This window comes from Rissa tridactyla, chromosome 2, assembly GCF_028500815.1.
Source record: "Rissa tridactyla isolate bRisTri1 chromosome 2, bRisTri1.patW.cur.20221130, whole genome shotgun sequence".
NCBI classification, from domain to species: Eukaryota; Metazoa; Chordata; class Aves; order Charadriiformes; family Laridae; genus Rissa; species Rissa tridactyla.
Genome location: NC_071467.1, coordinates 65,424,954 through 65,442,618, shown reverse-complemented (window position 1 = coordinate 65,442,618; position 17,665 = coordinate 65,424,954). Strand labels below are relative to the sequence as shown.

At 44.3% G+C, this 17,665-nt stretch overlaps 1 protein-coding gene across 3 annotated transcripts; it reads right to left on the bottom strand.

The window, feature by feature from the left end:
- GMNN (geminin DNA replication inhibitor) lies at positions 1-6,233 on the bottom strand. Of its 3 annotated transcripts, none has more exons than XM_054192759.1 (7): positions 6,137-6,233; positions 5,507-5,570; positions 3,595-3,693; positions 3,096-3,234; positions 2,318-2,400; positions 2,131-2,241; positions 1-501 (listed from the first exon to the last, which is right to left on the bottom strand). In XM_054192759.1, exons 2-7 carry the CDS (start codon positions 5,561-5,563, stop codon positions 298-300), a joined length of 693 nt encoding a protein of 230 aa, XP_054048734.1. In that variant the 5' UTR covers positions 5,564-5,570; positions 6,137-6,233; the 3' UTR covers positions 1-297. The 3 variants fall into 3 exon arrangements, with proteins under 3 accessions (XP_054048734.1, XP_054048737.1, XP_054048736.1); XM_054192762.1 differs by lacking the exon at positions 6,137-6,233 and adding an exon at positions 5,964-6,061; XM_054192761.1 differs by lacking the exon at positions 6,137-6,233 and adding an exon at positions 5,827-5,912.
- Positions 6,234-17,665: the final 11,432 nt, after the last annotated feature.

Genomic DNA, 17,665 nt, shown 5'->3' with positions numbered 1-17,665 from the left:
TTTTGGAAAGGCAAAGATTTATTTATCAATTTTCACATGTCACATCAGACCAACTGATAAGATATTTACACAACAGTTTGAAATACACAGTATTTGCATTTTATACAAGCAACTAAGCGCAGCCTGTAGTAAGTTCTCTATGCAGTATCCAGATACTCCCACTGCTACATAATTCCAGTTAAAAACCAACATCTCTAATGATTCCACAAGAGTTTCTATACCTGAGAAGTTTTAATATATCCTTTCAAGAGGAAGTCTCCAATTAAAAGCCACATACACAAGCCTATTTAAAGGTTGTCATTCCAGTTGCAAATTACATGCTTCCTTTGAAGCAAGATCTGATATACTCTCCCTTAAGTCACATGATACTTGTGATGGCCCTTCTTCAGAAGTGCTCTCTGCATCACCTCCACACTTAAGGTCTTCATTTTCTTGTTTGGATTCCTCTAGAGCCAGACTCTTCAGTGTCTCAGGACTGTCAGGTACTTGCCCAGTTAGCCTCTAGAAAAAACAGTGCAGTGACCTTAATATTTTTTCTACTTAATAGCCAGCGAAATAAAACTGTGCATATTGAATTAATAAACTATTTCTCTTCATTTGGAGATCACTAATATAATTAAAACATTCCTCAGTCACAAAAGTCTTAAGACACTTGAGCTCAACTCAAATTGCTACCTCTAACTCACAGACCACATTTGCTTTATTGATTGTTAAGTCTGCCTTAAGTTCTTCAGTAGGACAGGTTTTATCTTAGGCAACCTAAGATAGGGGAAACAGCTTCCCAAGTTAAATATTACTATAGTACTATATAGGTTTAACTTTAGAAAAAATTATTATACAACAAATTAAGTTCATAATTTTTAATCAGAGATAATGAAGCTACATCAAGCTCAGGTGAACTAGAAAACCTAGTTTCTAGCACTTGATGATTAAAATAGAAGTTCCTAACCTGATCTAGGGAAGAAAAACAGGACTGTAAGAGGCTGCTTTTGAGGCTTCTGTTGTTTGATATATCATTTAAGGCCCATTAAAGCCCCAGAAGTGAGCAACTTACTCACAACTAATAAGTAACTTGACTGTTGACAAACTGCAGAGAGGTTTCCAACATTAGTTCTTTAAGTCCTTAAGTCATTTAAGTTCTGCCTGTAGGTTTATCACGAACAAGCAGAACTCCCTGAATACCAAAAAAAAAAAATCTAGTGTAGCAAATTAGTGGAGTCTTGAAAGACTAATCTAAATAATTGCACTAACTGAAAATTAGCTTCATCAAGTTTACTTCTTGTTAGTCAAGTTGCTTGTAATAATCTTCCATTTAGTTTGCACCTCCCCAGTCTAATCAGAGAATCAAAATATTTGCCAGGCACCCAGCTTTCTACCCCAGTTGAGAGCTCAATCCCCACAAAAACAACCTAGCTGATAATTTTAATATCAAGGTTCCATGGCTATGTATTTATAACACCTTCAGAGGCTGTTACAGACAATCTACTCCTGGTAGAAGATTTATGGAATCAGTGACACAACTACCTGCCCCCAAGGAATTCTCAGAGGAAGCTGTTTTGAAATTTACAAGTTTATGAATCCTACAGACTTTGTGCATTAGCCCTTCTTGGGCCACAAAACTGGCAATTCCTCAGTGAAACCTTGACTTTAAAGAGCATAGGTGCTCCCTTCTCCCTCTCACTGCTCCCCTTTGTGTCCCTGCTGTTTCAAGTTTAGTTCCTCAAAGGACACAGCCAGTACAAACGTTTCGTTTAGCCGGCAGCCTCACACAAGCTATTAAGCATTTGAATTTAAGTAGTCTCAGGAAAGGAAAGTGAAAATGAACCCTTCCTTCCCTTGTCACCATCTCTAACATGCAAAGCCTGTTCTGTTGAGACAGAATCTTCCCTTCAGAAAACACACCTCTTAAGTACTTTCTCATTACTCTTGTGGACTAAGCTGGAAAAAAACTCATCCCCTAGAAGGGGCTTTATGCCTCTGGACTACAGCAATCCCATGGGAAACAGGTTAGACAGTAACTTAAAATGAAGAGTTATGTGAACACACAGAACAAAAGTCGTGATTCATTAAAAAAATCTTCACTTGTTTCTCAATTTTTCATTCTACAACACTAACTGAAAACTCAAGTACCTCAATCACGCTGGTCATATAATGCACATGTTCAGCAAGGGACATTAGCTCTTCATTTTCTTCTTTTAGGCAGGCAATTTCACCATCTTTCTGTTCAATTTCTTTGTGCAGCTGAGTTCAAATAACAAAATGTTAGAACAGAGACAACAAGAAGTGATAAAGACATTGGTTATCTTTCACTAGCTACCTTTTCATTTTCTTGAAGCACTTCATACAAAGCCTTCCTCCTTTCTTCAGCCAGTTCTTTCCAATATTGAGATGAAGGGCTCCCTGAAATAAGAAACTACAGTAAGTCTGTGCTACGACTGAATTCTTGAGATCACCTTAAGATATCTAGCTCATATACAAGTGTTTTATGAACTGTGGTAATAAGAACTCACTCCATACAGGGTTTTCCCAGAGACTAATGTAAATGTACAACTAGAGACATAAGCTTACAGAAAACATAGATCCTACACTGTATTAAAGGCTATACAGGCAGAGTCTTCAAGAAGCTGCCTCAAGCATGGCAGCAGGCTTTACGAGATGGTCACATTTGCAAACATCAGTCTTAACATGTACTTTGTGGAAGACAGAAGTCTTATTGTCAAGTCACTGTCCATATTAGGCTTAGTGGTTCTGAGAAACTGCATATGCAGCACATTATGCCAAAACAGGCTTTCACTTCAACTTAGTAGTAGTCACTTGAAAGCTTGTAGCCAAGCCAAAGGAACAAACTACAGGACTTCTTAACACTGCAGCACACAATGTTTCTCAGCTACTGGTTACCATAAACTTTCTTAAACATTAGATATCTATACTCTATTTACTATACTGTAGAGGATAAGTATCATTAATTCCTGCTAGGCATTACTTAAAACTACAAAGCCCCTACCTAACTGACCAAGGAACCATGTTTCAAGTTATATTCCAATGGGAGCATAGCATTTTAAGCTCAAGAAAATATTTCAGGAATTACCATATACCTTTTATCATGAGGTCTACAGCTTGAATGACATCATTTGTACTCTCATTTTCTTGCTCTTTGTCCACAGACACCTCAGCTTTACAAGCCTTTGAGGTTAACTTGTTATTCCAGAGTTTCCTTTTGACTGAAGATTTCTTCTACATAAAACACAGGCAGGTTTAGCTTCAGAGCAACATTTTAGCTTTTTTTTGAAAAATACAAACTTGTAAGTCTGCTCACCAATGACTGCAAATAAGTCTTTATAAGCCCCAGGTTCTTCACATTATAGTTCTAGTCTAGAGGCATCATCCTTGATACCCACAGGTTTAACACAAACTGCTTGTTTTCAATATTGTTTATTACCAAAATAAGCTGAATAATAGTAAGCTGAAATTGTGTCACACTAGTTAGCAGATTATATGTTTCCTCAAATATATTAGTTTTGTGTTAAAAGCTCAGAAGTGCTTCACTACGAATAGAAATAATTACACATCTACAGGTTATATTCTAATTCATACCTCATTAGGTCTGCCAACCAGGCAACCTGTTGCTGAAGGCTGAATCATTTTAAGAGTCCGTCTTGGGGCAGCACTGCATGTGGTGTCTGTGAGGTACTTCTAAAAAGACATATAGGGCTTCAGACAGTTGTCACTCTTCTCCACATAAACTGAAACTTAGAGATTTGTCATGCTTCCATTAAGGTAACCCATGGTTCATCTTGTCAGGGCAAAAAGATGATACTTCAGGCTATGTTAAGGCTTGTACAAAGAAGGGGATCTGGTTATTTGTAGCAGAGATGGACCTTTATCACATGAGGCTATGCTCAGTCCCTGCCTCTTAGAAAACCCATACCCTTCGTAAAGTAACTTTGAACAGATCTTATAGCAGAAATATTCTGACTAGATTTCAAGGCCAGTTACAGTGCAGTGACACATGCAAACTTCAGCTCAAGCTCCCAAAGCTGTATTTGGCAACAGCAGTATTAAGACTCCAGGGGAGAGACAAAAGTGACTGCAATTGCAAGTTTACTTGGTAGAGTCATACACATCACCTTAGGCAGTACCTGTTTTTGTTACCTGTGAACACACCCTCAAGCCGTGTTGATTTAACTAGATGTGTTGCTTCGATTATCCACTAAAATGGATCTAAAGCTGCCTTACTTCGATCCAGACAGGCCATTGTTTTGTATAAACAGTATGTTTTTCACCTTTCCTGCCATGCATAAATACCCATTTCCTTCATCAAAGCCTTCTGATCTGGTTGGTTACATTGCCACCACGGGATAGCAAACAATGGCAGACAACCAAGCAAGAATAGCCAGAATACAATGCCACACCAGCGTGAGAAAGTTATCGATTCACACTGTACTTCGTATGACAAGAGTTCGCCTTTCCCACGGTAGTTTCTGCCACCAATTATCCTACTGTTGAACTAAAGGACAAACACAAACTGCTGTGGGAACAAGAATCACACCGTGTCAGACACTGCTTGCTGCTATTCAAGGTTAGAGTTAAGTATGCTCTGCCAAGAAATTATTGACTAATAACTTGAGTTAACCCGTTGAAAGTGTAAAAAGCCACACTGAGGAATTTATACCCTAGAGTCACTACAGGACAAGACCACCATGTGTCTGAGACCTATCAACTGGCAGTTTTCATTAATACCAGAAGTGTTCATTAAAATCAATCTATCCCTCATGACAGAGGGCTGCTAGCCTCCATTTTATATGGTATCCATACAATTTCAAGTAAGGCCTACATTAAAAGGTTTAACAAAACCATCTTGTAGCAACACTGGAATAGGTATAAGTTTTAGTAACTTCTTATCAAAAAACCCAAATCCTTTAAGCATCTCCACCCGTTCCAAGGCAACTATGGCTCACGAGCATGACTTTAGAAACAGACCTGCCTGCATGAATACTTCAGTTGAAACATGTTCAAGTCAAGACATATTTAACTCTAAAGTTCATCCCTATAAAAAGCAGGCTACAGAACCTACTTTACAATTTCATAGCAGCCAGACCGATTCAGTAACAAAACTAAGGCTAGCCCCTAAAAAAAAAATAATCACATGGAAAGACAGCAAACTCAGTGTCAAACTAGAAAAATCTTGCTCAGCAATAAGAAAAAAGTAGCTATAAACACATATGCCCAAGCAGGACAGAGTGTTCCCAAGACACACTGCCTGCCAGGAGGTTACTCAAGCCAACAGGACATAAGCCAGGTGGAAGCACATTGCAACAGATCCCTTTGTATTCCTTCAGTGGATATAAAACTTGTGTCAGACAGAGGGATCATTTCCCAGAGAACTGAGTGCAACCCTCTGAACGAAGCAAATTCTGTGTTTAAGATACTCTCGATAAATGTCCTCTTCTATTTTTTATCCCTTATCTGCTCCCATATTCTAGCTTCAAGACTTTAAAGCCTATACCCGCAGGGATCCTGATGATTTTTCCACATTCGGTTTCTGCTTCATTTTGGAATTCATAGGATCCCTGCAAAAAAAGGAGGGGAAAAGAGTTAAAACGTAGCAATACCTGGCTGCAACTCAAATTCAGAGACACGAGTTATGGAAAATTGTAATTCCGGTTTGTCAACTCTTATGACAGCATTAAAACTTCAGGCATGGATCGCATGGTCAGCAGGCTCTTCCAGAGCCCCTGACGGGATTCGTCTGCCCCCCTCACCCGCCCCGAGACACAAGCTGCAAGCGCGCATCGGGGTTAGAAACGCAAAGCCTGGAGGCGACACCTCGTGTGGCGGCCACACTAGCCCACCGCAAACGCCACCATAGACCACAACCCCACCAAGCCTTTCCACAAGGACGGGGCGGGGGTGTCACAGACGCACACCCAAGATGGCGGGAGGGGAGAGAGGGGAGCACCCACCCGCTCCCGCCAGCCCAGTCCGCAACGTCCTCCTCCGCTCGCCGGCGCGGCCAATGGGGAAGCTGAGCAGGAGCCCGCCAAGACCCAAGCGCGACCACGAAAGCCTGCGGCGCGGCTCCCCTCCCTCCCCAAGCCCAGCGCACGCCGCCGCCAGCCCCCCCGGCTCCACTCACCGCAGCCGCCGCTCCCGCCCGGACCCCTCAGCGCGCGCACCTAGCCAACCTCGTGCCCGCCGCGCGGCTATAAGGACGGCGGGGGGGCGGGGCGGAACACAGTCACGTGATCCGGCGGCAGCTCTCCCAGCCAATCGCGAACCGCGGTGTCCCGTCGCGCCGGGGGAGCCACGCCCCGGGAGGGGTGGGGTGGGGAGAGGCGGGAGGCCTGAGGCGGCCTGAGAGGGGCTGAGGCTCGCGGGAAGTTGGTTAGAGGGAGTGCCTCATGCTGGCCGTCTGGGGAGAGCTTTTCGTCTTGAGAAGGGTGAGGGAAGACCTGAGAGTACAGCAGCTCTGCTCTCCTGGGCCTGGTCGGTGGCTCTGGGGGTACACGGGCCGGTGTCGTGCAGTCTGCCCCTAGGCTGGAGGCACCTGGACTGAAGCGGTAGGAAATAAAGCACATGAGCGTTGCCCAGTGCTCATCGTGCCTATTAACACCTTGCACAGAAAGCCTGCTCGTTCCATATTCAGAATCCCTCTGTGGTTCGAAACTAGATGCAAAGTCTCTCTGACTGCTTCCTCCCTCCCTCCCATAATTTGTTGTATTTTATAAAAACGTTGTACCAAAACTAAATCATGTATCCACTTTATTGTCATTGATTCTATCTAAATACAGTACAATCTGCAAAACCAGGGAAGAAAATTAACATGGTTAAGCCACAACAACTGATTTACAATAATTTTACATATGGTATAGACTACAGCTCTCAACTATGCGTAAGGTATGTTGTTAAGTTTGTTAGAGGCCACTTTGCAATTATGTTCTTGCAAGTACTTGCACGTTTATCTTTTATTTATGCTAATAGTATCTTCTGCTGACTCGTGAGTAAACGTTTGTAGAGTTAAGGACGCATTCCTTGCAATCAAGGTCTCACAGCTAGCCTAGAGCAGCTGTCAACATTTTTTTCCAGGCAATATGATGAAGCTATTAGAAATCAGGATAATTACAGAGAGAAGTATTTCTTTAGCATGCCACTCTGTCATCCTTCTGTTTGGCAATAAACTGTATGGCACTTAGGAGAATGTCTTAAGAGGCGTGTCATGGTCTGACAAAAGAAAGAAAGGCAGAACATAAAAAATGATGAATTAGAAAATCTTTAAACAAGGATAAGGAAATAAAGCTGATCTCTCTTGCATAAACTTCTTCAGTCTCCCACTGACCCATTTCAACTTTCATTGTCCACAACATCCTCTGGCAAGGTGTTCCAGAACACAAATAGCGATTGTCTGAAGAATACTCTTTTTTTTTTTTTTTTTTTTCCCCTTTTGAACCCGATTCCTATTGCTTCATTTGATGTCCCCAGTCCCTGTACTGGAACAGACAACAAACAGTTGGTCATGTAGGCCACTGTTACACAGATTCCCTTCTGATCTCTCCCAGGTCTACTTAGCCATCCCTTACATGAAAGCTGTTCCATCTTTCTGCTCTTTTGTGAACTGTATGACATTTAATTCGCCTTTTTAACCACTGCTGAACACCAGGCTGACATTTGTGTGGAAACGTCTGTCATAACTCTGATTTTATTCTTGAAGGATAGTCAGTTCAAAGTCTGTTAATCGATATGTGAACTTAAGATTTTTTCCTATGTATGTTCTTTCACATTTATCTACATTGAATTTCATTGACTGCTGTATTTGCCAGTTACTCAATTCCATTATGCCCTTCTGCAGTTTTTCAGTCAGCTCTGTTCCTATCATCTTGAATAATATAGTGTCATCAGCAAGCTGTCACCTCAGTAAGCTTTGTCTTCTATCAAGAAAATAAAAATAACATGGGCAGAAATGTCTATCTAAATTACTACTGTTCTGTTACATTAGTAAAAAAAAATGTTAATGCTTTTAAGTTAATTTAATTCTTGTTGATTCTAGAAGAAAATTTGGAAGTTCCATATTCCAAAACACTCACAGATATGCTAAACTGTGATCAAACATACACATATTTCTTACCACTGTTAAATCTCCTTTCAGAAAGATCTAGATCCAGGTAATGTGTACATAAACACAATATCAAAACATTCCTATTTTTATGTTTTATGTATTGTTATATAGCAATATAAATATGCAATATAAAATATACAAAACATTTTAATTGTATGCATTCATAGATCTATATACATAAAAGGCAACACATGTATTTTATGGCTGTGATACTATTTTTGTAATACTGATGTTTTCAAGTGAAACTTTCTCAAAGATTACCTTTTCAAAATTCAGTTTTAATTTATAAAAAGTTTTCAGGTAGATTTACAGTTCAGAAGTGGAACAACTGCTTTTGGAAACGTTGATAATTGGGAAGGGCCCGAGGTAATGGGAGATGGTTCTGATGTGACGGTTCTGTTTGTTTTTCCTTTTAATTTGCTCTTTGCTGGAGGCATATGAACTAGAGCTTTATTACAAAGGTGCCACTCCTTCAGTTTATCCAGCTGAAGAACATGTCCTTTTATGAACCAGCATGTCTCAGAGTTTTTCTTCACTTCAGTTTCTTCAGTTTTGAAAGGTTTGTAAAGAATCCCTTCACTGTGTCAGAAAGAACACTGAGAGCTTGTTATCAAAAGCTTATTCATAGTCTTAACTGTGGGAAACCAGTATAATTATATAAAAATCTCACCAAAAGGTTTCAGGTTACTTTATTGTAGTAATTCCCATTTTTGTGGCTGGAGGTTAAATTTAAATAGCGGTTATGGCATTTTTACATGCAAAAATCTGTCAACCCAGTGCTAGCAGAAACTATTTCTTCAGATTGAGTGCAATATAATGCATTTCAGCATGTTTGTTTCATAAAAAATAAAACTTTCTGTCATGAATACTTATGACTATTTGCACTTGAAGTGAGCCTAAGCAAACATGCCAAGGTTTCCCATAGAGCTTAGCCAATTTGTTGGGTTATTCGTGGCAGTAGAGAATGTGTACTTTTTAGAGGTTTTATACGTCATTGCTGTTGATAATCAGTTTTTACAGCAAATGACAATAGAAAAAAAGCTTCTTGGAGGATTTCATAGAATCACAGAATAAAATCATAGAATAGTTTGGGTTGGAAGGGACCTTTAAAGGTCATTTAGACCAGCCTCCCCTGCAACGAGCAGGGACATCTTCAACTAGATCAGGCTGCTCAGAGCCCCGTCCAACCTGACCTTGAATGTTTCTAGGGACCAGGCATCTACCACCTCTCTGGGCAACCTGTGCCAGTGTCTCACCACCCTCATTGTAAAAAATGTCTTCCTTCTATCTAGTCTAAATCTTCCCTTTTTTAGTTTAAAACCATTACTCCTCATTACTCACAAAAGGTCCTGACAAAAAGTTTGTCACCATCTTTCCTGTAGGCCTGCTTTAAGTACCGAAAGGCCACACGGAGGTCTCCCCGGAGCCTTCTCTTCTCCAGGCTGAACAACCTCAACTCTCTCAGCCTGTCCTCATAGGAGAGGTTCTCCAGCCCTCTGATCATTTTTGTGGCCCTCCTCTGGACTTGCTCCAACAGGTCCATGTCATTCCTGTGCTGAGGGCTCCAGAGCTGGATGCGGTACTCCAGGTGGGGGCTCACCAGAGTGAAGTAGAGGGGGACAATCACCTCCCTCGACCTGCTGGCCACACTTCTTTTGATGCAGTCCAGGATACAGTTGTTCTTCTGGGCTGTGAGGACACATTGCCGGCTCATGTCCAGCTTTTCATCCACCAGTACCCCCAAGTCCTTCTCGGCAGGGCTGCTCTCAATCCCTTCATCCCCCAGCCTGTGTTGATACTGAGGGTTGCCCTGACCCAGGTGCAGGACCCTGCACTTGGCCTTGTTGAATGTCTTGAGGTTCACACAGGCCCACTTCTCAAGCCTGCCCAGGTCCCTCTGGAGGGCATCCTGTCCCTCCGGCATGTCAGCTGCACTACTCAGCTTGGTGTCATCCACAAACTTGATGAGGGTGCACTCGATCCCACCGTCTATGTCAGTGATGAAGACATTGAACAGTGCTGGTCCCAATACGGACCCCTGAGGGACACCATTTGTCACCAGTCTCCATCTGGACATTGAGCCATTGACCACTACCCTCTGGATGTGACCATCCAACCAATTCCTCATCCACCGAACTGTCCACCCATCAAACACATTTCTCTCCAATTTAGAGTAAAGGATGTTGTGGGGGACCGTGTCAAAGGCCTTACAGAAGTCCAGATAGGTGACATCTGTAGCTCTTCCCTCATCCACTGATGTAGTCACTCCATCATAGAAGGCTACTAGATTGGTCAGGCAGGACTTGCTCTTGGTGAAGCCTGTCTCAAATCACCTCCCTGTCCTCCATGTGACTTAGCATCACTTCTAGGAAGATCCATTCCATGATCTTCCCAGGCACAGAGGTGAGGCGACAGGTCGGTAGTTCCCAGGATCCTCCTTTCTACCCTTTTAAAAAATGGGTGCAATGTTTCCCCTTTTCCAGTCACTGGACACTTCACCTGACTGCCATGGCTTTTCAAATGTCATGGAGAGTGGCTTGGCAACTGCATCAGCCAGTTCCCTCAGGACTCTGGGATGCATCTCATCAGGTCCCATAGACTTCTGTATGATCAGGTTCCTCAGGTGGTCACGAACCTGATCTTCTGTTACAGTGGGAGGATTTTTCTCCCCCAGTCCCTGCCTTGCAGTCCATCCACTCAAGAGGTGTGGGGAGAGAGGTTGCCAGTGAAGCCTGAGGTAAAAAGTTGTAGAGTACCTCAGCCTTCTCCTCATCCATTGTTACCAGTTTGCCAGTCTTGCTTATAGCTACTGTGGAGAGGGTCAAGGGACTCAGTGCAACGTTGTGCCTCAGAAGCACGCGAATGACTTATCTTGGTCCTGCTCTGGGCGCAAGCCCTGCAAAAGGGTCCCGGGAAGGAAGCTCCAGGCTGGGTTTGGGATCTCTGAGACAACGAACAGGAACTGTGGCCCTCAGGGTCCCTTTCTGCTCTTCACTTGGCCCTTCTGTCCAACAAAAAGACCATTCATCTAAGGGATAAAACGGCTCCCCACAACCCGCCCGGTGACACTAGGTGGCAGCGTGGCATTATGTTGCCTGATGCTTCCCCTGTCTCAGTGTCTTGTTTCTGGGGTATTAATGTTGTATAGAAGAATGTTTCGTGTCTAACCCACAAGAAGTTCATGATTTGCCTTCTTTTCCCTAGGTTAATCATCACGGAAGGCTGCATGCTAATGAAACTCTGTCCAAAGAAAGGATTATATACACAGCACGATGCAGGTGTAATTCATAATGCAAGCCGATTCTCAAAGATGGCCACTGCTATTAACTAAATGTCTCCAGAGAATCTGCAATTTTCATGTATTTGAATAACAGATTTTCCTGTGAATAGTAATCCGTAGTGCTTCAGAGGTGAAAGGTTAAAAGAAAAATCTACATCTCACCTTCTGAATTTTTCCCTAGTTAAGTACCGTGTGAGTCACTAAGACATCCCTGAAAACACTGTTAGGTCCTAACCTCAGCTATGAATTTACCTTGAAAAAAACCATCATTTATGTAGTGCTTTAAGATTTAAAAATGAAACATTCACTATAAAGGCTAGGAATTATTAATCTAATTTCGATTCTGTCAACTACAAGTATTTAGAATATTATTTACAGACTGAACAAATAAAACAAGTTGTTTCAAATTTTATTCTTGCAAGCACATGTGAAGCAAACACAAAACCTACATTAGGACATGTCTATTTTTGATAGATCAAACAAGTCTAATAAAGACAAATGCACTTGCATATCACCAAGAACACAAGTTAAAGATGGCACAGCACAGTGACAGAGTCAATAGTCTTTCAGATGCCAAAAAACTTTGTGCAATGGAATTTGAATTGCAGGTTTATGTACAAAGTGCAGGCAAGGATCCTTGTTTTTAATGTGCATTTCAGACATTTTCAAAAGAAATGCAAAGTTTTAGACAGAGGACGTGCATTTGTTATACAAAACAAAGAAATCATAACTACCATACTCAAAGAGGCAATTGATTTGGTGTCAGTGTTTGGGGAAGCTATCTTCTCAGCCAAGGCACTGAGAACCTTTAGTTACTTCTGACATCATAACTGCATATACTCAGCACTCCTAAACGAGTCAGGAAGGCAGAAAATGAGAACACACATAATCAAGTGTATTTAAGTGTGTGTATATATATATATGTGTGTGTATATATACATACACATTAAGATGGAACAAACCCAGCAAGATAGTAGGTGTAGTTCAGCCAAGGTGCAGGATCAATACCTCATGTGCCCAAGAATGTATGGCCCATTTTATGACCACAGCCCTACACCTAGAAGGCAGGACATAGGGAAGTGATGAATAAAGCTTAATATTGTAGCAATACCTGTGCAGTGGACATATAGTTGTCCACAGCATGATGTAAGGAATGTTTTACACATTAAACATTGACATTTCCCTGCACAAAAGCATTTCTGTTACGTCTTAGAAAGTAATGTTTTCTCTAAAGGCAGAAGAGAGTGAATCACAGTATATTCTGAAGTATATGAAAGAGTTTTAATTGCCACCTAATTTGTCTTGTTTGAATTTAGAAAGAATACTAATTTATTTTTGTCTGATGCATAAACATTTGGCACTGAATTAATCATAGTTCTGTTTTTGAAGCAAGTAGCTTCAGGGCTGATACAACTTCTAACATACACAAACAGTACAGTATGCATGGAAAGTATAAACAGAAAGATAACAATCCATTTCATCTCTTCCTACTATGTCTGTAACATAGACAATTTGCTACAATCTGTTAAAAACTAATTATTAACTAGAAATTGTTAAGTTTTAAGTAACTAATTATTAAGACGGAACTTAAGAGCAGATGCATTAGAGTACCATCTTGCCCACATGCTTATGAGTAAAGATTTAATTTTGAAAACAGGAATTACTGAAATCACATAAATTTTGGGGAAAAAGCAAACAAGGTGTTTCTATAAAGTTATCAATCCTTTTTAACTTACAGAAAAAACACAACTTACTGTGCAACTGAAATGTGAAAAAACTACAGTGCTCAATTTCACTGAAAGCAGCAAGGAAACAATAAAATGGTGAATAGAAAATAACAAGTTTTTCAGAGCAGAAAAGAAAAAAATACACAAGCAACCAGACATTCCAAACTTGCAGTGCTGCTCAGAACTACATTGCTCAAACACTTTCTTTCCCAAGAAACATATTTTCGTGACGAGGTCTTTCCTACCTTCACACGGGCTACCGCCTACGCTGCCTGATTCTCTGTTTCTCCAGGATGACGGCTGAACAGTGTCACCCCCCCGCTGCAGGGACAGAAGTCCCTAGGGATGTGCATGCATTTGGTTCCCCAAAGACTACAGGACTGCAGCTACACAGTGACGTACAAAGTCTTCCTCACTTTGAGTGGGAGAAAGACTAAAGGACACCAGCTTATGTGTCTTTTTTATGTTAACCGAGCAGAAGCTCACCCACTCTACTCACTGTTTTGCTCAGCCTGAATTTAATGTGCAGAAGAAACACTATTTTTGCTGTGCTAATGGCATTGAAGCCTGAAAAAAGAACTATTATGTATTTTGCATATACTGCCACAACCTACTTGTCAGGTTTGGTTTTTATACCACGCACATTTCTCTTCCTAACGATAAAGCTTATATCGTTGTAAACTAGATTTGAAGACAGGCAGCCTGTCATTTGACCAAGTGTTATAATTATAAAACGCACACCAGCTTCCAGGCACACAAGCCTCTCTTATAAATGATACAACATTGCATAACTGGTAAGAAGCATAACAATAATATACAATTACCTCATTAAGAAAATTATGGATCAATAACATACACGTTTTGCTAAGTTTTAACTATCCATTCATTAAGAGATGATACTTAATAATATATATTTTAACTAAGATGCTGATATTTTTCTACTATATGAGCTTCATCATTGTGCACAATGGAGGAAAAGAAGGACAACTGTATAAAAGTAGGACAAGACTCATGGCTTTAATAGCGCAGATATTTCTACACATATATGTACAATAAATGTACCTTGGTTGGTTGATGTACTCATTTGTGTAAACGTTGTCAGCATATCTTTATTAGCCAATGAACAAAGAGAAAAAAAATCTTTTCTGAGTTGGGTAAGGGAGGCAGTTGCCTATAAAAGGAGGGGCAGCAACCTATGCACAAGGAACCTGGAGTGATTTCAGTTCCCCATCCCCTTCTGAAATGTTGTGAAAGGATTTGAGCAGCCTGAGTTTGCACAAGACAGCTGGTGGCTGCTTAACATGTAATACTCTGTATTCGATCTCCTGTTTCCTCTAACTGTATGTGTATATATATATATATTTTCTCTAAGTATATATATTCCCCTCCTCGTAGCTCTTCTAGAAAGTCCTCCAGAAGAAAAGCTGTTCTTGTGCCAGCACTACATTTGACAACATTTTTTGGATGCCTTCCTCAGTCAGGGGCTGGGCAGCTGCCCCGTGCCTCGTGACAAAGGGCAGTAGCCGTTGCGGCATCCCTGTGCTCTGGAGGGCGGCTGGAGTTACTGGGCTGGAAGAAAACTTCCTTTCTCCTCCACAAGGCAGACAAGGCGCCAGTTCCCTCAGAACGTCCTCCGTGCCGGGGTAATCCCCACATCAAGCAGCGCTGCTGTGCCGGGTTGCCTTCCCATCGGCTGTGCTGGCACAAAGAGGGTCACAGGCCAAGTGTGAGTCACGGCTTAAAATAGCAGCGGGCACAGGAGGGAATTTCAGACTGCAGCACAAAATGCCGTACAGGGCAGCTCGGCAAACAAAACCGCTTTGACTGAAAAAGCGGGTATCTAAATAGAGCTCTCGTTAAGGCCAGACTGGTATTACAGTTAAAAAATGTTGGCATTTTGAAATAGTCCCAGAGCTAATGTAATACTCCTGTTTAGATGCTTTGCTTTTTGCCTCCAAATACAGGGTTGTTTTCAATAGGCATTGCCTTTACAAGTGAAGAACAGTAAGTGTGTAAGTGTGTAAAAATTACCTATTTCTGCTCAGTTCCTGTTCAAACAGGTATTTTGGGTAATGCCTGTGACAGGGAAGGCAAGATGGAGCGTTAGCATCAGAGGGCCGGACTAAGACCGGGTGAAGACAACAAGGTCTAAGGGCTGCAACACGGCAGCTGCCTACGACAAGACAGGCAGGAGGAAAGCCAACGAGGTGTCCAAGGGAAAGTGTGTAAAGGAAAAGGTGTGCCAAAGGGAAATAACTAATATGAATGTCAGGAGAGAACAAGGGAACCAGCAGAGACAAGCAAGATGTCTTCTCTCTGAAGGTGGTGAGGCACTGGAGCAGGTTGCCCAGGGAAGTTGTGGATGCCCCATCCCTGGAAGTGTTCAAGGCCAGGCTGGATGGGGCTTCGAGCAGCCTGGTCTAGTGGGAGGTGTCCCTGCCCAGGGCAGGGGGGTTGGAACTAGATGATCTTCAAGTTCCCTTCCAACCCAAACCATTCTATGACTCTTATGAAGACCAGGGGAAAAACACCCTGAAACCTACTGAAGTTTACTGGAGAGTGCCATCACCACACTATGTGTGCTTTGAAACACAATCCAATCAGATAGATGGTGCCTGTGCCTGCCTTCTCCTTGTAATCATTGAAATATCGTTGCCGTTCTGGTGAGTCACAGGCACCAGCTTCCAGAGGGAAGGTAGATGAGATGCCCTCACTCACCCCAGTGGCCTCCGTCCAGCAAGTCACCATCCCCTCAGCACACTCTGGTGCGGCACAGGGCAAACGGATGCTGCTGGGCGCTTCGGAAGCACCTCCAGCCTGGGTAGTTAGGGATGCGGAGGCTTTCCCTGGCACGCCTGAGGGGACAGACGAGGGACAGGACACCGAGCGCTAGAGATGGACGCCGAGTGCTAGAGATGGCGACTCTTCCCGCAGGCCTCTGGCCTCAAGAACCCAGGTAAGCTACGTCCTCGCTTCTCTGTCGCCACAGGGAAGGCGAGAGGAGGGAGACATAAGCCTTTCCTTGTGGTAGAGAAGCAAAAATGGTTACTTTTCTCCAAGGATTGGGTTTGCGTCTCTGGAATGGCAGCGACTTTGTTATAAAAAGCAGACAGCCTCCTCAGGAAGCGTTACCAGCACCAGGGAGGGACGCGCACTGCTATGCACAGGCTGCGCGCTGGTTTGTGCTGCGGACCACCGCCATGTCACGTTCTAAAACCACTGGATTTGGGGGGGTTTTGTTTTGTTTTTTTTTTAATTTCAGTTCACACACGTTCTGATGGGCTCAGCCCCCCACCCCCCCCCCGACGAAACCTAACAAAACGAGCCGCTACGAGACTTAAAAGCTGTTATTTACCACTTACATCACGACGCTTCAGGTTGGGACAAGTTTAAGCGACCCCTTTGGTCGCGGCGGCACCCCGGCAGAGGAGGGGGGACTGACCCACCGACCCCGGGGAACAGCCGCTGGAGGGGGGCTCTCCGCGCAGGTACCACCTCAGGTGGTGGGGGGGGTGGTGGTGCCACTCTCCTCCCCCTTTGCCTACCTGCCCCCCCCCCCCCCGCCCCGAAACCGCGTTGAGCAACTCCATCCGGGTCCTTGTCCCGCGGACTGCGCCCTACTCGGCATCACGCGGGGCCGTGAGGGCGGTGACACGGGGCGTGGCAGCGCGGGGAGGGTTGGCGGGGATGGGGGGTAAGCAGGGAAATGCGATCCGGCCCCTCACCGCGGCGGCGGCGGCTGGGAGAGGTTCCGTCGCGGCTCCGCTCCCCTCGCTGTCGAGACGAAAAGGGAGCGTCCGCGCCTGGCGTTGTTACGGCCTGAGCCTTCCTGCCTGGAGCGCAAAATTCTGTTCCCCCCCCCACGGGGAGCCGAGCGCTTGGTACGCGCCGGCCCGAGCGCGCATGCGCGGTGCGGGCAGGGCGGTGCCTGTGTGACTCAGGCGCTGCCATTTTGCGAGGTTGGTGCGGGCTGCGCAGTTCTTCTCCGCGCTCCCTCCCTCCCTCGCTCCCTGCCGGGGCACAGGCGCACACCGAGGCGCTCCTGTTCCCTCCGGCCGTCGCCTTCGAGGACGTCCCGGGACCGTCTGGGCGAAGAGAGGCTCTCCTCAGCCCTTCCATCCTCCTCCCGGCTGTCTCCGTCCTCCGCCGCAGCCGCTCCGGGATCTCTATGCCCGCCGCCCTCCGTAGGAGCCACTAGCGCAGGGACCCGCCGCCGTCTCCTCCTCTTCCCGCTGCCGCCGTCGTCGCCTCTTCCTCCTTCTCCTCCTCCTCTTCCTTTCTCCGCCACCATTTCCCCACTCCCCGGCACCGGGGCGCTGAGCTAGACTATGGGGACCAGGTTGGGGCCGAGCAGCGGCAGAGCGGGCGGCCCGGTCATCGTGTCCAGTGCGGCAGGGATGGGGGGGCTCCGCGGTTTCGTGGCTTTATCTTGACATGGCTCCTCTCCGTGCTGCTTGCAGCGCCGCCGCCTCCACTGCTCCTCCTGCGCCCGCCGGCTGCGGGTAGCGAGCGGGCCACGGTCTCGGCCTCTTGTCTGAGTCTCTC

What these genes read in the sequence shown, in the direction of transcription:
- GMNN (XM_054192759.1), bottom strand. Translation starts at nt 5,563, where the DNA reads ATGAATTCCAAAATGAAGCAGAAACCGAATGTGGAAAAATCATCAGGA. An exon ending in TGCTTCAAGAAAATGAAAAG is followed by an intron (nt 2,242 to 2,317) that starts GTAGCTAGTGAA and finishes ATTTGAACTCAG; the next exon opens with CTGCACAAAGAAATTGAACA. An exon ending in ATATGACCAGCGTGATTGAG is followed by an intron (nt 502 to 2,130) that starts GTACTTGAGTTT and finishes TGTTTTTTCTAG; the next exon opens with AGGCTAACTGGGCAAGTACC.